This window comes from Mustela putorius, unplaced genomic scaffold, assembly GCF_011764305.1.
Source record: "Mustela putorius furo isolate JIRA1106 unplaced genomic scaffold, ASM1176430v1.1 tig00003896_pilon_pilon_pilon, whole genome shotgun sequence".
Taxonomy (NCBI): Eukaryota; Metazoa; Chordata; class Mammalia; order Carnivora; family Mustelidae; genus Mustela; species Mustela putorius.
This window is the reverse complement of record NW_025422045.1, coordinates 15,461,755-15,488,531: the sequence shown is the minus strand read 5'-3', so window position 1 is coordinate 15,488,531 and position 26,777 is coordinate 15,461,755. Positions and strand designations below refer to the sequence as shown.

At 35.6% G+C, this 26,777-nt stretch overlaps 2 protein-coding genes and 1 pseudogene across 2 annotated transcripts; all 3 read right to left on the bottom strand.

Moving 5' to 3' along the window:
- Positions 1 to 5,851: 5,851 nt before the first annotated feature.
- LOC101688303 (olfactory receptor 4L1-like) lies at positions 5,852 to 6,790 on the bottom strand. The gene has a single exon (XM_004781925.2). The coding sequence runs from the start codon at positions 6,788 to 6,790 to the stop codon at positions 5,852 to 5,854; it is 939 nt and encodes a 312-aa protein (XP_004781982.2).
- Positions 6,791 to 13,599: 6,809 nt separating this feature from the next.
- LOC101688583 lies at positions 13,600 to 14,546 on the bottom strand (annotated as a pseudogene).
- Positions 14,547 to 24,103: 9,557 nt separating this feature from the next.
- LOC101688879 (olfactory receptor 4N5) lies at positions 24,104 to 25,030 on the bottom strand. The gene has a single exon (XM_004781927.1). The coding sequence runs from the start codon at positions 25,028 to 25,030 to the stop codon at positions 24,104 to 24,106; it is 927 nt and encodes a 308-aa protein (XP_004781984.1).
- Between the last annotated feature and the right edge of the window lie 1,747 nt (positions 25,031 to 26,777).

The window sequence follows — 26,777 nt, the reverse complement described above, 5'->3', positions numbered from 1 at the left end:
TCTGGCCACATTGTTCCCTACTGCAGGGAGAGTGTGTGGGAAGTCACGTAGGCAAGCCCATGACACATAGCACAGACTCTTTCTCGGTGCACTCAACTTTCCCGTCCTTAACCTTGTCAAGGTGTCCGGACTTTGAAGAAGACACAAGTCAGAGCCTGGTTTGGTCCTCGACTCCAACTATGCTGTGGCCTCCACAAGGAGTTGTTTTTTTTTTTTTTTTTTTTTTTGTGTGTGTGTGTGTGTGTGTGTGTGTGTGTGTGTTTTTCCCCTGGGTGTTTATCTTAGGGAAATTCTTATCCCTGCATAGAGCTGTTGGACAAATAGTAATCATGAAAACATTTATGGTAATAAGAAATTATAAGCAGTTTAGCCATCTGTCTTTTGGTGAGTAGGTTGTAAAGTGAGTTTATTTGTACTATTGAATAATAGCAATGCTTTGAAGTAATGGGCTCACTTTGTATAAAATAATATGAATTTATTCAGAGGAGAAGAATAGAATAGCATTTTTGTAAATTAAAGCACTAAATTTCATAAAATAACAGTTTAAAGGGAGAAAAATACATTTAGAATGAAAGAATTGCAGTCAATAACTAATTTAGGAAGAAGACATGAAAATAAATGAATGACATGAAAATAAATAGACTCTAGTGTTCAATAAACTGAAGCATTGTTTTATCTCTATGCTATAAAACGGTTACAAAAAAAAAGTTAGGAGAAAAATGACTGATATGTTGTCTGGTGTTCTAAATCTTTTCTTGCCTGCATGATCTAAAGAAGCAATTAATTAATTAAGTCCTGTCTCAAATTTTTGGCTAATAATTTCTCTTAAAAATTACAGAGAATTAGCTTATGTATCAGACAAGGTATGTTAATGATTCCTGCAATCTAATCAGTTGCTTAGTCAAGCAGTGTTATTAAGTAACTACTTCATGGAAGACACCCATTAGGGATATTCCAGTGAATGAGATAGACATGGTCCTTGACTTTATGATGATCTTTCTTTATGTCCTATGGGAAATAGAGATAGATGCAAACATTTGATTAAATAGTATATGGTCTGATGACCACTATGAAATAGCAAGCTAGGCTGCTTTGGAATCCTACGACAGAGAGTCCCAGTCAAGTTTGGAGGGTTAGGGAAGCCTTCTCTCAGAAGATGATGTTGAAGCTTTCCCTGAAAAGTGAGCAGGCTTCAGTGTAGAAACGATAGTGATAGGTGGAGGAATTTATACTCAACTTTTAAAAATAAGCTAGGGGTGCCTGGGTGACTCAGTGGGTTAAAGCCTCTGCCTTCATTTCAGGTTATGATCCCAGGGTCCTGGGATAGAGCCCTGCATTGGGCTCTCTGCTCAGCAGGGAACCTGCTTCCTCCTCTCTCTCTGCCTGCTTCTCTGCCTACTTGTGATCTATGCCTGTCAAATAAATAAATCAAATCTTAAAAAAAAATAAAAAAGATTAGAAATTAATAAAATAAACATCTTTATTTTAAATGATATTATTTTAGATATAAACACTATAAATTCAGGGGAAAAATGTTTTCATTTCAGCATTGTACTGGTGGTTTCAGTCAAAAGCAATACAACCTACCAAAAATCACTAAATATTATAAAATAAAATGTAACAAAATAAAAAGATATGCTACACTGATGAATTAGAATAATCAAAATCATAAAGTTTTTTACTTATAAATTAATCTATAAATTCTGATCTTAATTGCTCTTCAGAATTGTTTTTGAAGAATTTGACGATTTATCCTGAAATCATCTGTAGATTTGATCAACAAGAACTAGGATATAAAGTAGAGCATTTGAGAGTGCAGATTCACCATGACAAATAACAACTCTGTTTAAGATAGTGTAGTGTTGTCACTGACAAACAAAATGACCAATTAAAGTATTGACAGAGACACAAACAGACCCAAGCTTACAATGGATTATTGATATCTGGCAAAAATGACATTTCAATCAGCAGGGAAAAGCTTTTCAGTAGATGGTATTTGGATGTCTGTTTATATCCATATAAAAATAAATTAGGTTACTATTAGATACCAATACAAAATAACTAAATGTGATAAAAGAAAAAGTTTAAAATTATAAAAAAGAGAAGACAGAATATTTGGGGCAATTAGTTGTAAAAATGTATTACATAAGAGACAAAATCAGAAACCCAAAAGGAAAAGTAATTAAATGTAACTATTTTAAATTTGTGTATTTATAAACAGCAAAAAGTGTTAATATAATCTATGAGTGAAGGTATTTTCAGTTCATATAATACATATAGTGAAAAGGCAAGCTATAGAATAAAGAGTGTTTACAAATCATACATCTGATGAACAGTTAATATTGAAAAGTAAATGAATAAAAAAACAAAAAGCAGAATCAGACCTATAAATACAGAAATCAAAGGAACATTTGCCAGAAGGAGGGGTATTAGAGGGTTGGGCAAAATGGGTGAAGGGGAGTGGGAGGCTCAGGCCTTCAGTTATGGAATGAATAAGTCACAAGGATGAAAGGTAGAGCATAGGGAATTTAGTCAATGTATTGTGATAGTGCTGTACGGTAACTGATGCCAGCTATACTTGTGGCCAGCATGGCATAATGTATAGACTTGTTGAATCACTATCTTGTACACCTGAAACTAATGTAACACTGTGTGTCAATTATATTCAAATAAATTATAATAAGAAGAGTTAATATCCAGAATCTTATAAAGAACTACAATTTAACAACAAAAACCAATAGTTTAATGAGCAAAGGACTTGAATGGACATTTATCTTAAAAAAATACACAAATAGCCCACAAGCATATAAAAAAAATGCCTAACATCACTCATTGTCAGGGAAAGACAAACCAAAACCACATCTGTTAGGGTGGTCACTTTGAAAACAAAAACAAAAAGAATCCAGAAAATGACAAGTGCTGGTAGGAATATGGAGATGAAGAGGAATTGGAAACTTTGGCACTGTTAGTAGGAATGCAAATAGTGGAGCTGCTCTGGAAAACTCTGGAGGTTCCCCCAAAAAATTAAAAACAGAATTGCCATATGATACAGCAATCTAGCCTCTGGGTATATATCTAAAAGAATTGGGTGAGAAGGGGTGCCTCGTGGCTCAGTTGGTTAAGTGTGTGCCTTTGGCTCAGGTCATGGTCTCAGGGTCCTGGGATCAAGCCCCACATCGGGCTCCCTGCTCCGCCAGGAGCCTGCTTCCCCCTCTCCCTCTGCTTGCTTCTCTGCCTACTTGTGATCTCTCTTTGTGTCAAATAAATAAATAAAATCTTCAAAAAAAATGAAAGAATTGAGAACAGGTTCTTGAAGAGATACACATTTATGTTTGTTGTGGCATTATTCACAACAGCTAACAGGAGCAAGCAATCTAAATGTCCATCAGTGGATGAATGGATAAAGAAAGTGTGGCATATACCTATGATGGACTAGTATTCAGCCTTAAAAAAAAATCCTATTACATGTTATCATATGGTTAAAATTTGAAGGCATTATACTAAGTGAAATAAGCCAGTCATAAAATGACAAATGCTGCACGATTCAGTTATATAAACCTAAAGTAGTCAAACCCTTAAGATGAAGAAGGTAGAATGGTGATTGCCAGGAGCTAACAAGAGGTGGAAGGGGAAGTTTTTTGTGAATGAGGGTAGAGTATTAGTTTTGCAAGATGAAAAATTCTAGAAATCTTTTGCACAAAAACGTGCACATAGTAAACACTACTGTACACTTAAAAATGTTTAAAATGTTACATGGTTTTAACCACAATAAAAAATGAATCAGAGAAGTACAGTTTTATACAGATAAGTCATTAAAACATTAAACTGAGTAAAAAAATAAATTTTAGAATAATGACATTTATATAGATTCCATTTATATCAAGTTAAAAACACACAAAATATTTTTATATACACTATATGAAAAATGAGGAAAATAATTTTTTAAAAAATTTATTTATTTGACAGAGAGAGATCACAAGTAGGCAGAGAGGCAGGCAGAGAGAGTGTGGAGGAAGCAGGCTTCCCGCCAAGCAGAAAGCCCGATGCAGGACTCGATCCCAGGACCCTGAGATCAAAGACCTGAGCCAAAGGCAGAGGCTTAACCCACTGAGCCACCCAGGTGCCCGGAAAATAAGTTTTAAAAACATATGAAGGGGGGACACCTGGGTGGCTCAGTGGGTTAAAGCCTCTGCCTTCAGCTCGGGTCATGATCCCAGGGTCGTGGGATCGAGCCCCACATCGGGCTGTCTGCTCGGTGGAGAGCCTGCTTCCTCCTCTCTCTCTCTCTGCCTGCCTCTCTGCCTACTTGTGATCTCTGTCTGTCAAATAAATAAAATCTTAAAAAAAAATAAAACATATGAAGGGGGGCACCTGGGTGGTTCAGTGGGTTAAAGCCTCTCTGCCTTTGGCTCAGGTCACGATCCCAAGGTCCTGGGATCAAGCCGCACATCAGGCTCTCTGCTCAGCAGGGAGCCTGCTTCCCCTCCTGTCTCTCTGCCTGCCTCTCTGCCTACTTGTGGTCTCTGTCAAATAAATAAATAAAATCTTTAAAAAAAATCATACAAAGGAATGATACTGGAGTAGATGATAGTGATGATCTTTGCTGCAATAAAATAACTAGGTATAGATGGTTGCTTTGGAGTCTTTATTATTGCTAATAATCCATTTTTGTAGTAAAAGAATCTGAAATAAATGTGGCAAAATGTTAGACATTTGATAAAGCTACATGTTATATCAATGTCTACAGTTAATTCTATGATTGAATTAATTCATAAGAAATAGATACAAATATATATGCCCATTGATCCTTAGGGACCCAGTTCCTATTCTCTTCAATGTGTTTTATAAAATAAAATTTTAGTCTAAAATATAGCTTGCACATGTATCTAAGAATACATCTTTAAAGCACCCTTTAGTCTATAATTATTATATTACACATATGATCTAAGAGGCAATGATGAAAAAGTATTGGATAAAAGCCTATAGAAAGGTTCCTGAGCATTTGGGAGAGAGCAGGACATTTGAATTTGATATCAAAGAGGCCATACAATGTCTTTTTATTTTTATACCCATGAACCATAGATGAAACATTTTAATTTAATGCACTTTATAAAAGGTAGGCAGCTTGACTACTTCCTGGTTTGTTGTGATGTGATTGCCTGGAATATACAGGGGCTTCTTCATTTTCCCTTGTCCATGGAAAAGGGAAAAATGAGATACAGGAGAACAAATATGTATACGAACATGAAAGAAGGAACAAGGTAAAATGAGCTGTGTAATATATCTATCAGTATGTGTTTCTTGTGAGTAAATGACACTTAGATCTATATACTAATAGAAACTAATCTGTTTTACCTTATTAAAAAATAATTCTTATGCATCCTAGGATCCACAAAACTGTGAGTTTATGTGTGTGTGTTTAGGAGTTTATAAGAGTTCATATAATTTTACACACACTTAGTCAACTAGAGAATTTAGTTGAAAGTCCATTAATTCTGAATTAAAAATAGATAAGTAATTTTTTTTTAATTCTTTTTGATTCTTTTTTATTTAGTGAAATTTAGTCTTGGGTATTTCTTGGTTTCCAACTATAGTTAGTGAGTCAGTTTTTTTTCTATTTAATTCTTTATTACATTAAAAAGTATTAACCCTAACTGAATTGAATTTTGACTAAAATAATCATTCTTCTAATAAAACCAAACATGTTTTAGAAATATAATGAAGGAATATTTGATAATTTCAATGTATATTATGAATATGTTTAAAAGCTACAAACAGAATGAATTAATATCAGCTTATTCTGAGATGTACATGGATTTTGCACTGAAATCTTCATCATTGTGCTTATTGCCTAGAAGGTCTGTCTGGATCTGATGTGTTGGGTCCTCAATCTATTCATAGCTGCTTTCATTTCCTGGTTTCTCAGAGTATAAATAATGGGGTTCAGTAAGGGTGTGATAACCGAGTAAAACACAGAAAGAAATTTATCCACTGAAAAGCTACTGAATGGCCAAGCATAAATGAAGATACATGGCCCAAAGAATAGAGTGACCACAGTAATGTGAGCAGACAGTGTGGACAGTGCCTTGGAGAGTCCACCAGAGGATCGACGTCGGACAGTTACCAGAATGACAGTGTAGGAAATGAGCAGGAGTATGAAGCAGATAAAAGACAATAGTCCACTGTCAGCAATTACCAGTAACTCCAGAATATAGGTCTCAGTGCAGGCAAGTTTTAGAACTAGAGGAAGGTCACAAAAAATATTGTCCACTATATTGGGTCCACAGAAGGGCAAGGTGATAGTAAAAACCATCTGGCTCATCGTATGCACAAAACCAACAGCCCATGAGAGCAGCACAGAGCCCATGAGGACCCGGCGATTCATGATGGATGTGTAGTGAAGAGGTTTGCATATTGCAATGTATCGATCAACAGCCATGACTATGAGAAGAGTCATCTCACTGCCACCTAAGAAATGGAGAAAGAACATCTGAGCCATACAGCCCCACAAAGAAATAGTTTTATTCTCCCTGAGGAAATCTGTGACCATCTTAGGGGTTGTGATTGTGGAAATACACATATCCAGGAAGGAGAGATTTCCAAGGAGGAAGTACATTGGTGTCGAGTACAGAAGTGAGTCAAAGGTTACGGTGATGACGATGAGAAGGTTTCCTGCCACAATCGCTGCATAGGCCAACAAAAATATGAAAAAAAAGAAAATCTCAAGTTCCCAAGTATTGGTGAGTCCTAACAAAACAAACTCAGATATTGAGCTATTCATTGTATCCATCTAGTCTATGTAGGGGTTGTCAGAAAGTCATTAAAATGTAGAGTACTGAAAAAAGTGATAATTTAAACTGTGAGAATTTTGAAGATATAGACATATAGAAAGTATTTGATTCCTATAGAAAGAGAAAAGATGAACATTTCTGAAAAATACATTTAATTCATTAATTCAAGCAGCATTCACATGATCAAATTTATTTTCAGCCAGAAAGGAAAAAGATAAGAAATTAATTCTAAAAATTTGTAAACAGAGTTTATAGTCATAGAGTGCATCTCCACAGTAATTTGTTGTTTCTGTCATGAGTTTATGAATGTATGAACCATGAGTTCAATAGGCCAATGAGTAAAAGAGCCAAATGATCATTAGTCAAGTGATTCAATCTTTTGCCTCCTTCCCCCTCCCTAATTTAAAATGCTCAGATGCATGGAAGTTGATATACTTTTTGGCAAATTGCTTTCAGGTAATTTCTGCATCAGCTATGCTGTATTATCACCCTTCTCTCTCTCTTTGTTTTTTAAATATTTTTTTTTATTTTTATTAGTCGGGGAGAGAGAGAGAGCAAGTATAAGCAGGGGCAGTGGCAGGCAGTGAGAGAGAAGGGAGCTCCCCACTCAATAAGGAGCCTCATGCGAGACTTGATCCCAGGACCTTGGGATTATGAGCTGAGCTGAAGGCAGACACTGAAACAACTGAGCCACCCAGGCATCCCTCCCCTCTCTTTTATCTTAAAGAGGTATACCAATGATTTCACTTATTTCTTATTGTCCCCAAATTATAATAAATCAACCTTCCTAGGAAGTTTCTGGACAAGACCACAATGTCTCTCAGCATCCATGTTTCTTTCTTTACTTCTTTCCCTCCCCCTCCCTTCTTTCCTTCCTCACACCTTTCCTTCCTTCTTTTATTCTTTCTTCCTTCTTTTTATTTCTTTTATTTTTTCTTCTTCCTCCCCTCATCCCTTTTGTCCTCATCATGTTGCCCTCCTCTTCTTCCTCATTCTTCTGAACAGCGCTGTGTATCTAATACTTTGATTTCTGGACAAAACTTGCAACCTCCACTGTTGAGCCTTTTTGCCTGTTTTCCTGAATCTATTGTTGCTGGGTTTTTGACCGGAGTTTTCTTTCTTGTCCCTTTACATTCTATATGTATATGGTCTCTGAACAACCAACAGTTTGCCAAATAGTAGTTTTGTTTCCTTGGCTCCTAAATTCTTATCATCTTTGTACCTAGTACAAAGGTACTTTGTATCTCTGACACAGTATCATACTTGTGTGCAGACTGACTGGACTCTTACCTTGGCTCATACATTCTTGACACTTGTACTCTGTATGTGTTTCCAAATTGACCTGATACTGTTGGCTCACTATTATCTAATTTTCATTGTGATTTAGGTATTTTATTCCCAACTTTCCTCCCTCCCTTTCTTTTCTTCCTTTAAAAAAACCTATTAGTGATGTATACCAAAACACTCAGATCTAGACTTATATAGTCATAAAAGCACATACTTGTACTATGTTCCAGTCCTGGAACACCAAACAGAATGTGGAAAATCTACTCTGAATTTCCTTTTTTTTTTTTTTTTTGCTTAGATATTTCATGAAATATTCAGATGTTACTGTTTAGCTTAACGAACAGAATTAAAAAAGAAAAAACTGAGTCAAGAATGAAGAGTTAAATTCTAGTCCTGGGCTCAGCATTTACTACAGAAATATACTCTTAACTTTTGAATAGTGATTTATTTTTCCATAAAAATGAAATGATACCTACACTACTACCTCACAGATTGTTATGAGGCCCCAAGGTAACATATACAGGATATATCTGTATATTTCATTGAATATATATAGGTCCTATGTATATGTATTCAAATAATTCTATCTTTAGCATTATTTCATTTTTTGATATTGTAAGGATACTCAAATCAGCAAGAACCACAGAAGTATTTTACTATGGAAGACTTGGTAAAGAAAATATTTTTTTAAAGATTTTATTTATTTATTTGATAGAGAAATCACAAGTAGGCAGAGAGAGGGAAGCGGGCTCCCTGCTGAGCAGAGAGCCTGGTGCAGGGCTAGAGCCCAGGACCCTGAGATCTTGACCTGAGCCAAAGACAGAGGCTTAACCCACTGAGCCACCCAGACGCCCCAAAGAAGATAATGCTAATGAAAACATTTTTCTGTATGAAATATAAATGATATGATTACCTAGTTGTCTTCATTATAAAGACTTACTATCATCATTGGTATATATTTCATTCAGTAATTGAGTCTACATACTAGTTATGCATAGCTTTGAAACTATGCAGTCCTTAATTTCAAAATACTAACAGGAGGAAAATCTTGAGAATTATAAAAATAATTTTTTAGTTCAATTTGTAAAATTGGAAAATTAAAAGCAAAGAATTATATTTATTAATTTAGCCTTTGTTTGAAAATTTATAAGCTCCTTCATAAAATATATCCAGGATATAGATGGATTTAATTCTGTCACAATAGGTGAAATCATTTATTATGACAACTTGACATTTCTTTTATTAAAGTGTAAAATTGCAGTTTGTTATTAATACTGATATTTAAACTTACCAGTTATACCTGAGGAGTGGTCTCTTCAAAGACATGCACTCACTGTGAGATCCTATATATATATATTGTTTATCTTTTTTACCCCCATGATGATATATGGCAATCATTTGCAGGTTAAAAAAAAAAAAAAAAAGACAAGAGTCATATACATTAAGGTGCTGACTGGTGATCAACCCTCAAAGGGGAATTATTAAAATAAACATGCTTAGTATTCCCTAGAGTTCAGAACAAGGACTTACTCTCTCATTATTTAAATGGATTGTGAATTCACCAAGTATATCAGTCATATGAACTTTCTCTAATAAATGCTTTGCACTAACTCGTGTTTTGGTTGGATCAGGATGAGCACATTTATAGAAAATGGATCTATTATAAAATAAAGACTTGAGGAAACTATAATTCTATCAATCTGATTACATCAGTCTGAATATTTATTATTAATTTGGTAATTGAATGCATTTATTCTGTGAAATTAAAATAGTGAACTGAACAAGGCATATAAGGAAATTCATGGTAGAAACCAGTTCTTAACAGAGACAAATCTCCTTTTACCATGTAAAGGGAGAGAAAGAGAGGAGAGAGCTTGAGCGAGCAAGCAGGGGATTCTTTCACCATGGTAATCAGTAAATGAGTAATGGTAATCAATGCATAATTCCTTAATGAATTTTTACAACCAACCATTCTGGAGATAGAGAATTTTGCTAGCCCTTTTTAATTATATATAACTTCATGATGACTCAAAAGTATAAGGAAAGATCTGTAGCAAACCTTTATAAAACAATGCAATTAAGCAAATAAAATTCTAAAGGCTAACAGCATAACAATATATGATTGCAGATGAGTTCATATGCTACAGAAATTTTTCTGTATTTATTCTTATATATAACTTTTCCATGTTGCTCCAATTAAAATCCTCTTGAAAAGGTTACAAGAAAGTGAGAGTAGTAAATATACGATACATGTGGTGCCACATTCATTTCCAAAGCCCATAACAGACATTGTTAATAGATTTCTCAAACATTTTAATTGAACCTCAGAATTTTGTTTTTAAGACCTAGTTCCTTATACAGCCACTAACAATTAGAATTTCCATGACAAATAAACCTTTTAAAAATATTTATGGATAGGGCACCTGGGTGGCTCAGTGGGTTAAGCCGCTGCCTTCGGCTCAGGTCATGATCTCAGGGTCCTGGGATCGAGTCCCACATCGGGCTCTCTGCTCAGCAGGGAGCCTGCTTCCTCTCTCTCTCTCTCTGCCTGCCTCTCTGCCTACTTGTGATCTCTGTCTGTCAAATAAATAAGTAAAATCTTTAAAAAATATATTTATGGATGGGGTGGCTCAGTCAGTTAAGCATAAGTGAAGCAGATAAGGTCAATTATCATATGGTTTCACTTACTTGTGGAATATAAGGAATAACACAGAGGATATTAGGAGAAAGAAAGGAAAAGTGAAGGAGGAGAAATCGGAGGGGGAGACGAACCGTGAGAGACAGTGGACATGGAGAAACAAACAGGGTTTCAGAGGGGAGGTGGGTGGGGAGATGGGTGAGCCTGGTGGAGGGTATTAAGGAGGGCATGTATTGCATGGAGCACTGAGTGTTATACGTTAACAGTGAATCTTGGAACACTAAAAGAAAGAAAGAAAGATAGAAAGAAAGAAAAAAGTTTAAATTTTTTTTTTTTTTCCCCTAGCAAATCAAGACTGTGTAAGCCCCAGATAGGGCTTACCACTAAACACAAGATAGAAGTGGGGGGAAGCATCTGTCTTCAAATCAGGTCATGATCCCAGGGTCCTAGGATCAAGCCCCACACTGGGCTCCCCACTCATCAGGGAGTCTGCTTTTCCCTCTCCCACTACCCATTCCCCCCACTCCTGCTCTCTCTGTTAAAAAAAAAATCTTTAAAAAAATATTTATGGTGAGGAAATATATGCCATGGTTTAGTGAGGCATTTGAGGAGATGTTTGCAAGAAGAAGATTCTTTAATATAGAAATCAGAAAGATAATATTAGAACAATATTGGTGTTCTGACTCAACTACCCAAACCAAGATATGGAAGCAACCAAAGTATTCATCACTAGATGAATGGATAAGGAAGATATGGTACATATACAGAATGGTATATTACTCAGCCATAAAAGAGAATGAAGTCTTGCCATTTGCAGCAGAATGGATGGACTTTGAGGGTGTTAAGTGAAATGAGTCAGAGAGAGACAAATAGCATAAAATTTCACTCATATGTGGCATCCAAAAACAAAACAAATGAATTTTAAAAATAAACAAAAAGCAGAATTAGACATATAAATAAAGAGAACTAATGGTTGCCAATGGGCAAAATAGGTAAAGATAAGTGGGAGGTACAGGCTTATAGTGAGGGAAAGAACAAGTCATGGGAATAAGACCCACAGCATAAGGAATATACTCAGTAAAATTATAATAATATATGGTGACAGATGGAGCTACACTTCTGGTGAGCTGAGTATAATGTATAAATTTGTCAAATCACAATGTTGTACACCTGAAACTAATGTAATATGTATTTAAACTATACTCAAATTAAAAATTTCATAATCAGAAAACAAAAAATATTAAAATATTTTTAAAAAGTGAGACATTTAAAACATTTTTTAAAAACATAAAAAAAGATGGTTCCCAAGATGTTCAAATAATTTAAGGTTTTCTATTTGCCTTTGGAAATCTTTACAGTTTTCATAAATTCATGTATTATTATTATTTAAATAGTTTTTCATTAAATATTATTATATTATTAAATAAATTCAGGCTTGCTATCTGAAATAGCCCATTAACAATTCCCTCTGCTTTTACTTTTGCTGTATTATATTCTCTACTTAAGAGGACAGAGATATACCAAACTGTAATATATATGGGATCCCATCTTTCCCTTTATCAAAACACATTAATGGGTTTATATTGATAATAAAAATGAATCCACTAGCCTGAAAACCCTGGCCTTTTCTTTTCTATAAAATCTCAGCATAGATCTTCTCTCTTTTATTCATCAATCTCCTTCATCAAGGTCTCTCTTTAATACTCACACAAAATCGTTCTCACTTAACTCTGTCTAGGTACACTGGCCATTTGCCTGGAATGCTCTTTCCCCTGCTTAAATGTCTAATTCTAGAGCTTTCTTAATGTGTTCGTATAAATGTCTCCCCTTAAAATGGTCTTCTGAGACCACCACACCTAACATAGATGTCTCCCCTTGGTTACTTCTCTGGAACAGGGATCAGGTCTGTATCTATAACTATGTATCTGTGTTTCTTTGGGCAGCGATTGTTACCTAGTAAATATTTTTTTAATGTTTCATGAATGATGAAATTCAGCTGAAAAAGCATTGAGTGTTCATGTGATCCTGGTAGAGCAAGCTCTACGAAGTTCATGGTTTTAATCTTAAATATTTCAGTTGATATTAATTCTTAGAAAACTATTTGAGTACTCAAAGATATGTAGGAAATAATTGTTTTTAGGCATGTTTTTTATATTTTATTAAAGATAATTAGCATATCAAGGCTATATAGTGAGAAAGTATTCTTATCCTCAATCAAATCACAACCCCTCTGTGAAGACTGATATGGTTGACAAATATTGACAGATATTTGAACACCTATTATGTTACTTAATATAACTTCAGGAAAGAAAATTGATACTAAACACCATATAGTATGTTGTCTTACTAAAGTTATGTATTTTTACATACGGACATTAAAACTTTAAAAAAAATTAAAAAGACATATGCTTATGTATTTTAAACATTCATCAGGGTTGTTTCTCTGAATTCTTCTTTTCTTAAGATTTTATTTATTCATTTGAGAGAGAGAGAACACAAGTGGTGGAGAGATGTACGGGAGCAGCAGCAGGAGAGGGAGAAGCAGACTCCCCACTAAGCAGGGAGCCGATTGTGAGGCTCAATCCCAGGACCCTAGGATTATAACGTGAGCCAAAGGTAGATGCCCATACATCTGAGCCACCCAGGCACCCCTATTTCTCTGAATTCTAAGGCAAGGAAGTAATGAATGCACACTTATTTTATATTAAGTCTGTGCTATGAAATTTTCCACTAGATTTTTAATAAAAGTGAACTTAATAATTGTGTGAATTTTAAGGGAATAAAATAGATGGTATTATATTTTTATTTTAATTATTCCAATAAATATATTTAAGACTCAAAAGCCCCAAATAGCAGAGGACACAAAAAAGAATCAGACTTCACTTAGGAAGTGAGCCAGGAACCAAGATGCTGGCTGCTGAGTCTCTTAATGGCTGCTTTCATTTCCTGATTCCTCAGAGTATAAATAATTGGATTAAGGAGGGGGGTGATTATAGAGTAAAACACAGAAAGAAACTTATCTACAGAGTAACTACTGAATGGGAAAGCATAGATGAAGATAGTGGGACCAAAGAAGAGTGTGACCACAGTGATATGAGCAGATAGTGTGGACACTGCCTTGGAGGATGCCCTGGAGGACTGCTGCCAGATGGTAACCAGCATGACAATATAGGATATGAGCAAGAAAATGAAGCAGATCAGGGAGAGGAATCCACTGTTTGCAATCACCAAGAGCTCTAGGATATAGGTATCAGTGCAGGCAAGCTTGATGACCAGGGGAAGGTCACAGAAAACGCTGTCCACAACATTGGGACCACAGAAAGGTAAGCCTGCAGTGAAAACCATCTGGCTTGTGGTATGTATGAACCCAATTGCCCACGAGAGCAGTAGAAGTACAATGAGAGCCCTGTGATTCATGATGGTCTTATAGTGCAAGGGTTTACATATGGCAACATACCTATCCATGGCCATAGCTATCAGAAGAGACATCTCTCCACCCCCAAAGAAGTGCATAAAAAAACATCTGGGCCATGCAGCCCCACAAGGAGATGGTCTTGCGTTTTCTAAGGAAGTCCGCAATTACTTTGGGGAGTTGCAGCAGAAGAAAGACACACACAAGTCAAAAATGATAAATTTGCCAGAAAGAAATACATGGGGGAATGAAGATGGTTGTCAACTATTACAGAGATCACAATGAGGAGGTTTCCTACTATGATGGCTACATAGACAAGAAAGAAGATTGCAAAAAAGAGTATTTGAATTTCTTGAGAATTGGAAAGTCCCAGCAAGATGAACTCAGAAACACTTGATCTGTTGTTTGGGAGATCCATTTATCCTTTTGCATGTTTGTCAGAGGTTGCCTAGAAGAAGAAAAAAACAGGGTGTCACAGGGACTCAGAAGTCAGTAAACCTGATCTTTACTTACATGCTGTCTCATATGTAGGCAAACAACCATTTTGGTAACATGACTGCTTCGCAGGTATTTTGCAGGAGATATTTCATAGGACCGCATGACAGTACAAAGTGCAGAGGGCATGGAGCCAACTAAATGAAATGTGTGTGTTGGTTATCAGGAGCAAGGTTGCTTGGACATTTGAGAAAACCTTTCCCTTCTTGTTCAGCTGCAGATCAGACTGTGGGAAACACTTAACTTATTAGAAAGATAGAAAAGAGTTTTGGAAGGCATCAGCAAAAACAGATTTTTTTATATTTTTCAGAAAGTGCATTTACTGACACATTTTTGTGACAGTCTCAGTATGCAGCAAAATGTTTGCCATATTATAGGCACCTGGGTGGCTCAGTCAGTTAAGTATCCAGCTCTTGGTTTCAGCTCAGGTCATGATAATCATGAATGGTGGGATTGAGCCCCTTGGAGGCTTGCATTGAACCCATGCAAACATCTTCAGATTCTTTCTCCCTTTCCCTCTGCTCATCCTCTCTCAAATAAATAAAATCTTAAAAAGAGGTTTGCCATATTAAATATTGCTGAAGTCACATAATCTGCATTATGCTTCTTAAATAGAACTGATTACAAATCATGAGCATATGGTTGTTAGAAGGTTGAATATGGGTACAGTTATATTATTAACTGAGATTAAAGCCCATTACTAAGGGAAGATTAAGGTTGTTAGAATTGAATGACCAGATTGACTCTCAAAACTACAGATGCTCACTTACGAATTGCCTAACTTTTCATGTGATTAGACATGAAGTATATCCTATCTGTGCATGCGTATCCAGTTGTTGCAAAATTGAATTAAATATCCATTTTTATCTGGTTATCTTTTTTTAAGTCATATGTTTTCACATATTTAAGTGAATAATATATTATGTTTTACTTACATACAAGTGAAACATTCTATTACATATGTAATAGAAACATCTAAATCACTATCACTAATACTAGTGAAGTTTACCATTATAGTCTTGTTATTATAGTCTTGTTCCACTTAACTCCCATTACTGAGGGGTAAAGAGTAAGGTGAATCATTGACCTTTGTAAACATGATTTTATAAAATTTCAAATATGTTGGATTGTTTGAAAAGAGTGCCATTTTGGATTACTTAGCTTTCTTGGACCTGTCCTTTCTCACAGTTACTTCCTTAAAGTTCTTTTAGCCTTTAACTTTATCCTTTTTTTTTTTTTTTAGATGGAAAAAGTCATATATTATGTTACTGACTGAGATGGATTCAGCTAAACTAAGTGAACTTTTTAAAAATACACACATATCAGGGGAATAGGTCAGAGCTCAATGTATATAAATTCACTTTTTCGAGACCTTCCTGTTTGCCTGATTGTAGCTCTGTTTTTCAAGTCTTATTCCAGGCTTGTAGTTCCTCTCTAGTCCTTTCCTTGGTTTTATGAAAGCCTAGACCCAGGCCTAATGCAGATCACCAGAAAAGAAAATAGAATACATGGTTTCAGGGTACCTATTAAACTTTTGGGTACATAGTTCAAATTTTTAAAATACAGTATATTTAGATAACATAATAAGCATTTACTCATATTCTCTTTTCTATATATGGTTACTATCACTAACACACACAGTTATTGTAAGTGGCTTATAATCTCCCATTATGTTTGACACCATCTTTCAGAGTAGCATAAAAACTTGCTTCTTTCAGGGGTGGCTGGGTTGTTTAGTCAGTAAGTGTCTGCCTTCGGCACAGGTCATGATCCCAGGGACCTGGGATCGAGCCCCATGTCGGGCTCCCTGATCAGCAGGAATCGTGCTTCTCCCTCTCCCACTCCCCCTGCTTGTGTTCCCTTTCTTTCTGTGTCTCTCTCTGTCAAATAAATACATAAAATCTTTAAAAAAACAAAAACGTTCCTTATTTCACAAGGCAATAGAACTGAAAATGGAAATCTCTGTTAGTTCTCATTCACAGATGTGAATGTGTATTTGTTCTTTGTGCTTCACACCCCTGCTGTAAGACAATGATCTTACCTAAGCTACAGTTTCTGGATGTTCTGTATTTGTCTGCAGTATGCAATAAGTACATTTGCAGGTGCACATGGGTCTGGCAGAGATAGAGTCCTAGACAAGATGCTGTCTCTAAATTTTTTTCACATTAAAGTGTTTAACTACTTGGCCATTTTCAGAATGTTGCCATAGGAAAGTTGAATTTTCTCATACATTTTCTAATAATTCCTAAGAAGTTAATGAAACCATCAATGTTTTATAAGTGGTGATATTCTATGATTTTCAAAGTCATGAACCATGTATTTTACCCTTGCATTTCTATCATTTATCTCTCCTTTAAAATAATTGCGTTTCTAAAAACAATGAAGGAACTTTCTCTTTTTGCTATATATAAGTCAAAGAATAAAATCTTTCAGCCTGATAAAGATAACCAAACAATTTGAGCATACCTAGATTTCTTTTCCCTAAGAATAACTTACTTTGCTGGACTGTTATCTTAATTCTTGGTAGCCATTTATATAGTCTTTCTGATTTTTGTATTTTTTTTTCAGTTGTGACAAAATCAGGTATATTACAGTTTAATTTTACCCTTCCAGCCTTCTTTTCAATTATCTTTTTGGTATGTGAACATATCACTTATGGATACATTTAAGGTTATTAATGAAAATAATGAGATAGATGAAAATAATGAGAGAGATGGTATGTAAGGTAGAGTAATGGCTCAGGATTATGTAACCTACCTGTTTGCACTTGGACTTCAGAAGTAACATTGATATGAAGTGGATGCTTAATCTTCATCATTCAGTGATTTTATTTTCTGCTCTGAACTTCAAAAGACAGCTATATATCAGTGTATCGCTAGTAGAAGCACAAAGGAGAACACTCATTTGATTGTTTTTAGATTCCCCAGAGACTAGTAGTAAAAAAGCAATTGGGATGTTAAAATAAATTTGTGACACTACATGAATGAGACATCATTTTTCATCCATAAAATTGATAATACTTTAAAGACAATATTCAGTATTCAGGTGGGCAGTGGAAAGGTATGACTAGAGTTGAATTATGAAAATTTTATATTATGTTCATTCTTTTGTTGGAGTTTGTTTTCTACAGTAATCACTGAAAATGTATTTAGGAAAATTTAAATATTCTAGATTATTTTAATTCTAAATTGCATTAAGGCTGAAATTTTCACATTTAAACTCTAATCTGTCTAGAATTTATTGGTAAATACTGTGAGGTAATTTTTTTATATTTGCAATTAAATAATAATTCATTCCAGTAAGAATTTGTTAGGCTTTCTTTATAACCTTTTGAATTTGTTGATAGATCAGGTTCTTCTCCTGGTGTACTCATTTTCTGTTTTTTTCTCCCTCACAATTTTCGAGGAGGTACTACAAATTTTACTACTCATTATGTTTACAATATATTTAATGTATGGAAGGGTAAGTCTGCATTCACTCAATGCTTTATTCATTCACAGTTTTCTTGGTGAGCTTCATACGGTTTTATTCTAAATTAGATTTATTTTCTAAAGTTATAAAATTCCACCGATATTTTGATATTACAGTATTAAACTTTATAAGAAATGTAAAAAAAATGAACAGAATTACAACATTGAGTCTTTCATCCAAAAGGATTTTATTTCCTCTAAATGTCTGCCTACTTATGATACAATAAAATTTTCTCATCTTCATTATCAACACATTTTTTGCAACTCATTTTTTATTATAATTAACTTTGCCTATTTCCTACTTTGATGCTTTACTTAATATGATCTTTTTATTTATCATAATTGATTTTATTGTTTGTTTTCATTTTTTACATATTTAAGTGGTAAATGGTATCATTGTGGAAATTTCATTTGCAATTTTTTTCAGTTCATTGTCTTCTTTGTTTTAGGTTACTTGTAAAATAACCTATAAATATTAATAACATATTTTTTATAATACATTTCTTGTGTGTTATTGTATTAACTAGAATTTTAGAACAATGCAGAATAACAGTGATAATAACTATGGCAGAACTTGTTAGTTTCCCAACCATGACCCTTCCTTATTTCTTAAAAAGAAAGCTTATTTTCTTGGGATCAGCTGTCAGTGCACTTCCGTGGAGTCTCCAACCCACACACAAAGTTGATCTCCCTCCCTGAGCCAGTCACAGTTTTTCATTTTCATTTTCATTTTCCTCACCAGTTTAGCAATGAGTCCAGAACATTTCCAGTAAGGAATATTTTCCTGCCAAACACATGATTGTATCGTGGTGAGACCAATGTTGGATTTTGGACCTACACATATATGAGATAATAAATTTGGCCGAGTAGCCTTCTCCCATTCTTCATTAGTATCAGACACCTGAATTCATTAAATAACATTATGTACCCTTCCCTGCAAGAAAAAGTCGCCAATATCATGAAAGTAAACAGTGTTATTAGGAAGCTACTTGGTGAAAATTCTTTGTAGGTGCTGACTCCTAGGAGAGTTTTACACTTTTCCTCTCCCTAACTCCATTTTTTCTCAAGTCTATTTGGAAAATTTTGAGTTTTTATACTAATGTTAAGTACTATAAATGCTTATAGTTTAATGCTATCAGTTAAATATTGTACAAACAGAAGGATGTTAAGTAATTACTCAAGTGACAAAATATCTGAGTTGCTAACAGAAAATGTTCAGGGAAACCAAAGATAAGCATCAGCTGGAAGCTACCACCAAATCTAAGCTGGAGGGGCAAAAGAAGATGCAGTTATGCCATCGCCCAAGGGTGTGATCATGTTTTTTTTTTCTTCTTCTCCCTTGAGAAACTTCCATGAACATAGAGGCCTCATCCAACCAAATTTATTATCTCATATCTGCAAAGGTCTTTTTGCATGTGCATATTCACAAGTTTCCTGATAAGGGTGTTGACTTCTTTGGGAGATCATTATTCTGGTTATAACAACTACTGTGCAAAAGTCTGAAGTGTTGTGGCCCATTTCCCTAAGAGAACTAGAGCCATGGAAGTGTGGCTGAGTTTCAGAGTGAGCCACAGAAGTACTGCAGATATCTGGACTAAGGTAGTGTGAATATGTGTATGTGTGTGTATATTCTTTGTCATTCCTTCCTCCTACCTCATGTTAATCTAACAGTGATACTCATTTGTAAGCATCTGGAGGTCAAGTGACTCAGGGTCCTGGAAATGCAGTCTTCATGGATTAGGGTAGCCAATGATACAGAGCAAATTTGTAGAAATGAAAAGAATGGATTGAAAGGAAAATGGACATGTGATGGCACACATCCTTTTATTATTCAGTCTTTCTGGAATACAAGTGTGGTGTGTGGAATTTCTACAGACATTTTGTGACAAATTATTTTTTAAAGATTTTACTTATTTATTTGACAAAGGGAGATCACAAGTAGTCAGAGAGGCAGGCAGAGAGAGAGAGAGAGGAAACCAGGCTCCCTGCTGAGCAGAAAGCCCGATGTGGGGCTCAATCCCTGGACCCTGAGATCATAACCTGAGCTGGAGGCAGTGGCTTAACCCACTGAGCCACCCAGGCACCCCTTTGTGACAAATTATTTTAAAAAAGAGCATACACACAGGAGGTTTTGGAGTCTCTGGTGATACTGTGGTACTACTATACCAACACTGTACTAAGATATTATGATTTGTTTTACACTAACCATAACACTGTAATCATGGTTGATAACTAGCAGATCAACAATGAGACAAAATGAACACAAAAACCTCATTCTTTGAAATGAAAGGGTCCTGACACATTTGTAAAGTTTTGGGGAGTTTATATAGGGCAAGTATTCTGAGACATCAGCTTAAAAGTTAAAGTATGGCATCTTGTACCTCAATCACTACCACAAAGAAGTAAGCATAATGTCTGGTAGTTCGCTCCCAGTTTTAGGAGCTGTACATTCCAACATGTGTATATTACTTATTGATTGATTGACATGAGGATTCTAGTTTTTATGAACTTAATTCAGGAAAGCAACTTAGCAGATTTAGTACAGAGTGAAAGTAGCCTTATTACTGGGGCCGTATGTCCAGGCAAATTCTACAGTATTAAAATTACCTATGTTGGGAAACAGACCATTTATAAGGTTTTCCATATCCTAATAGGAGAATCACAGTGTAGTTTCCTAAGATTATGTAGCATGGCTATGCCATGTGTAGCAGAGAACTGTACATGAGTTGGAAATCAGCTCCTGTCATTCTGCTATGCCCACATAGAAATGGACCATGGTAGCATAGAACTTCTACTGACTATTGAGATGGAGCTATTTTTCATATTTGTGTTCTTTTATATTAAGATGTACTAAAGAGCATCACAATTTTAAAATTGTACCCTGCTATCTTTGGGTGGCATCCTCTAGGATGTAGTGTACACTCTTATTATATAAATCACATTATATACAATTTGTTCCCAATAAGAAGAATCTTCAGGATTTTATAGGATATTCCCCATTCTTCATTCCCTGTAATACATGTGTATAATATATGCCTTCTTTTTTCACAGCTTCAGGTTCTCTAGTTCCAGAAATTCTGGGATATGTTTCCACCAGTGATGCAGTAAGATTTCTATTAACCTCAAGCTCAGTCACTTTTCAGTTTTCTTTCCCAGAGATGTAAAGGCAAGGAAAGGTGTTACCATCCTGTAAAAGGTAATTTACTTTGACCACCCAAAGAGGTAGCACTGCTACTACAAGATAAGTAGGATCATGGAAAAAAAAAATTTTTATCCAAATTGAAATACTATCCTATTTCTGAGGTGAAAAAATGTATTGGATGGTATACTTACAGAGATGACATTGAAAAAGAAAAGATTAGTGAACATCAAAACATAGCAATAGCACTATACAAAGTAAAACACAAGGAGAATAAAAATAAATTTTTTTCTAATATATTTTTTTAATTTTTTATTTTTTATACACATATATTTTTATCCCCAGGGGTACAGGTCTGTGAATCGCCAGGTTTACACACTTCACAGAACTCACCAAAGCACATACCCTCCCCAATGTCCATATCCCCACCCCCCTTCTCCCAACCCCCTTCCCCCCAGCAATCCTCAGTTTGTTTTGTGAGATTAAGAGTCACTTATGGTTTGTCTCCCTCCCAATCCCATCTTGTTTCATTTCTTCTTCTCCTACCCACTTAAGCCCCCATGTTGCATCTCCACTTCCTCATATCAGGGAGATCATATGATAGTTGTCTTTCTCCGCTTGACTTATTTCACTAAGCATGATACGCTCTAGTTCCATCCATGTTTTCGCAAATGCCAAGATTTCATTTCTTTTGATGGCTGCATAGTATTCCATTGTGTATATATACCACATCTTCTTGATCCATTCATCTGTTGATGGACATCTAGGTTCTTTCCCTAGTTTGGCTATTATGGACACCACAATGAGATATCACCTCACACCAGTCAGAATGGCTAAAATCAACAAGTCAGGAAATGACAGATGCTGGCGAGGATGCGGAGAAAGGGGAACCCTCCTACACTGTTGGTGGGAATGCAAGCTGGTGCAACCACTCTGGAAAACAGCATGGAGGTTCCTCAAAATGTTGAAAATAGAACTGCCCTATGACCCAGTAATTGCACTACTGGGTATTTACCCTAAAGATATGAACGTAGTGATCCAAAGGGGCACGTGCACCCTAATGTTTATAGCAGCAATGTCCACAATAAAAATAATTTTTATTATATACATCTCTTTAAAAGGTAAGTGACCAGGGCACCTGGGTGGCTCAGAGGCCGAAGCCTCTGCCTTCGGCTCAGGTCATGGTCCCAGGGTCCTGGGATCGAGCCCCGAATCGGGCTCTCTGCTCAGCAGGGAGTCTGCTTCCCCCTCTCTCTCTGCCTGCCTCTCTGCCTACTTGTGATCTCTGTCTGTTAAATAAATAAATTAAAAAAAAAGGTAAATGACCATACACAGCAAAGTTAATAACAGTATATTGTTGAATATATTATCTCAATAGATTAACAGTAGACAGTAATATAAAACAGAACAAATACCAGGGCCAAGAGAAGGTGAATGGAAATATACTGTTGCAACTTTCTTATGATACCCAGAAAGATATATATTGATATTAGCCTGTGATACAGTAAAATGTTCAGTATGTATTTGTAACCCTAAAATAAACACTAAAAACCTCAAGAAAAAGATAGCTAAGAGGTCAAGATTAGTCATACAAAAAAATTTAACTAAATAATAAGTAGAAAAAAATATAAATAATACTCAAATATCCAAGAAAATACATAAAAAAGAAAACTGATAAAAAATGAAACAAATATAAAATAAAAACATTGTCAATTTTAACTGAAACATGTCTATTATGATATGTATAAATGAACTAATAACCTATTTAAAAGCAGAGATTATTGTATTGGATAGATGTATGTTGTATACAAGAAACCACCACTAATAATAAAGACCTATACAGATGAGAAGTGAAAGGATAGTGTAAGAAAAACTACTTTGATACGTTCCTGTTAACCAGACTGTGTTGTATCAATTTACTCTTTTATTGTAACAAATTACCACAAACTTAGTGACCTAAAATAATAAAAATTTATTATGCTACAATTCTTTAAGTCAGAAATCTGATCCAGGTCTCACTGGGGTACACTTAGTTGGCAGAATTGTATTTCTTTCTGGAGACTCTATGAAAGAATCTGTTTCCTTGTCTTTTCCAATTAAACCAAATGAAGCAGAAAATGTGAAAAAATATAAATATAAAACATCTGACAAGAAAGGAAATTTTAATCCAATCCTATAATAATAATCCTATAATAATCCTATTATATGTCATTTATTTTATGGGACTTGTCATGCATTTACATACACACACACACACACACACACATACATACACACACATACATACATACACACACAAACCCAACAAGATATCATACTCTTTTTTGTACAGTCAATATTTAGTAGATGCTTATTTACATATATCAACATATTCCTTTTTGTGGTCTTAAAACATACTAATTCATAAGATCTTTGAATCTTTGAATACCCTTGTATTGGTCATCCTCCTCACTAGAATTTTCTGTCCCCATGCAATTCCATGGGTGTATCTTTCAAGTTGCCTGGATATCAGCTAACCACTGCTCTAAAAGACCTTGCTTAACCACCAAAAGCAAAGAAACTAGCATATCCCAGTCAAACTCTATCATAACACTATTTTTTATTTGCTTTAGAGCACTATCACTTTTGGATATTATGGGTTGTTTTCAGTTTAATAGTTTAAATTGTGTTTATCTACCTGACTATATCCCCAAGAGACCTGAAATCTCACCTGCCTTATTCACATAGCTAGAACAGTGCCTGAAAATTGCCAAGTACTTAATAAATGTAGTATTTGCTAAAATGACTGAATGATTCAGTGCATGAATAAGTGTTTTAATCAGTTCCAACTAAATTTTCTCCATTGTTGCTTGTCTAATTCTTCTATTTCATTCAGTAAGCCATGTGACGATTCAGTAACTTCTTCATGGAAGCTTTCACTTCCTGGTTGCGAAGGGTATAAATCACAGGGTTCATCAAAGGAAAGATGACCGTGTGAAAGAGAGAAACCACTTTGTCAGCTGGGAAGGCTCTGAATGGGCGAGTATAGATGAAGATGGCAGGTCCAAACATCAGAAACACAATGATAATGTGTGTGGTACATGTGGAAAGAGCCTTATTCTTCCCCTCAGAGGAATGTCCCTGCACACGGCAGAGGATGACTGCATAGGAGGTCAGAAGTCCCAGGAAGCACAGCAGGGTAAGCAGGCCACTGTTGGACACCATCAGGAGCTCCACCACAAAAGTGTCTGTGCAGGCCAGCTTGATGACCTGTGGCACATCACAGAAGAAGTTATCCAGCTTGTTTGGACCACAGAAGGGCAAGTGGAGAATAAGGGCTACTTGTACAATGGAATGAGTGAAGCCTCCAAGCCACAGAGCCAACAGCAAGGCATAGCAGACTCTAGGGTTCATGACCGTGGAATAGTGCAAAGGATGACAGATGGCGATGTAGCGGTCAAAGGCCATCACAACAAGAAGGAACATCTCCCCCGCCCCCAGAAAGTGCAAGAAAAAGAGCTGAGTGATGCAGCCTCTGTAGGAGATTATTTTCTTCTCAGAGAGGAAGTCCACCAGCATCCTCGGAGCCACAATGAAGGAATAGGATGCATCAAGGAAAGCCAAATTGCCCAGAAAGAAGTAGAGTGGGGCTGTGAGGCCAGGGTCTGATCTGATGGTGAGGATGATGAGGAAATTTCCGGGGAGGATGATGAGGTAGAAAACTAAGACTAACACGAAAACTAGGAGTTGAGCCTGTTGAGACTGGGTCAGACCGAGGAGGATGAATTCTGTCACCAGTGTGTTATTCTCCCTCTCCATCTCTCCTCTGTCTGCAGAATAACAAAGTATTATCTGTTATAACCACCTTTTCATCTTTTCCATAACTCTTCTCCAGGTAAATACATTTACCACATTCAACACTTGTGTAGCTGAAAAAAATGCATGTCCCATAAGTGTCTTGTGTTTTGAGTTGACCCTACTACCCTCCATTTCTTGATCCATCCCTAATGTGTTTTTTTTCATAACCACACACTCACTCTCATTTAACCATGTGCTTCTATATAATTGTGTTCCTCTAGGACTCTGGGCTACTTTGCTTAAAGAATAGTGGAAATTTCCTGATGAAAACAGAACTTAATTAACCATTATTAATTTGTTAGGTGTGTTGTTTTCTCAGTTAGCTGTGGTGCACTGTCTCTAATGTTTAGATTTGTTGCTGGGGTTTTGTTTCTTCTCTTCATTCCTGCAGAGCAAAGTGCTTTTGCAAGTGCTTCTTTCCTTTAGCTCCTGTAGAATTCTTAGTTCTTGGTGGTATCTGTATGTTTTGTTTTCTAAATGTGTCTTTCACTTGCTCTTATTGCATTGTTCTGCTTTGGTGCCCTCTTGCACCTTTGTTCTAAACTGGTTTAGAGTCTCAAGCAAAAATCCTACATTCTCTTAACATAGAGGTATTCCCTTAGGTACATTCTTGGTTTGGATCCCAATCCTGAAACTGCTACATACCTTTTAAATCCTAATGAATACTAATCTAGTTTTATTTGCTCACCATGGGCCTATAACCTATTTTTCCCTCAGATCTCAGAATGATAGCCAAATGATATCCTGCCCACAAATATTTCCTTCTAAAACATATTGGAATATATAAAATATTTTATATATCTCAACTGATATAATCAAAGCATGATAGAGTTGGAATTGGTCATATAGGACATATAGTATGACATACTCTTTGGGTAGAAGAGAAAAACAAAGCAATTACAGTTAGGATTTTTAGTTTTACAATTCTCTTCTTCATTCTTCACAAGTGGTAAGAAAAATGAGACGTGTGTATTCCTCAGTTTAATTGATTAGGACATTAGTAATCATCATCTACCCATTGATACTACTTTATTTAGGAAATTAATTAATCATAATTTTGCTTGCATAAATGTTTCCCCCTTTCTGGCTGTTATCTGGTCTAAATAAGAATTCTATTTAGAATTGTATTTGTGGTCATTTTCTAATTTGTATATTACTATAATTGTAGAAACTTGTTTTATTTTTTTAATTTTTTTTTTAAAGATTTTCATTTATTTGACAGGGATAGAGATCACAAGTAGGCAGAGAGGCAGGCAGAGAGAAAAAGGGGAGGAAGCAGGCTCCCTGCGGAACAGAGAGCCCAATGCGGCGCCCGATCCCAGGACCCTGGGATCACGACCCGAGCCGAAGGCAGAGGCTTTAACCCAGTGAGCTACCCAGGCGCCCCGAAACTTACTTTGTAAATATATACTCATATATTGTGACACCTGTACATGTTTGACTGTTGGCATGAATGAGTTAAAAAATGAAAGATTGCTAATTGTAACACAATACTGTAATGTGACAAATAACTAAAGTTCCCTTGATTTTGAATTACATGCAATAGTTATTTTTCAAAAGTACTATGAATACAATGGAATACAGTTTGGCAATATAGAGAAATGACATATTGTAACATGCTACAATGTTGACGAACTCAAAACCATTATGCTATATGAAAGGAACCAGTCACAAAGGACCACCACATATTGTTCAACTCATTTTCTGA

What these genes read in the sequence shown, in the direction of transcription:
- LOC101688303 (XM_004781925.2), bottom strand. Translation starts at nt 6,790, where the DNA reads ATGGATACAATGAATAGCTCAATATCTGAGTTTGTTTTGTTAGGACTC.
- LOC101688879 (XM_004781927.1), bottom strand. Translation starts at nt 25,030, where the DNA reads ATGGAGAGGGAGAATAACACACTGGTGACAGAATTCATCCTCCTCGGT.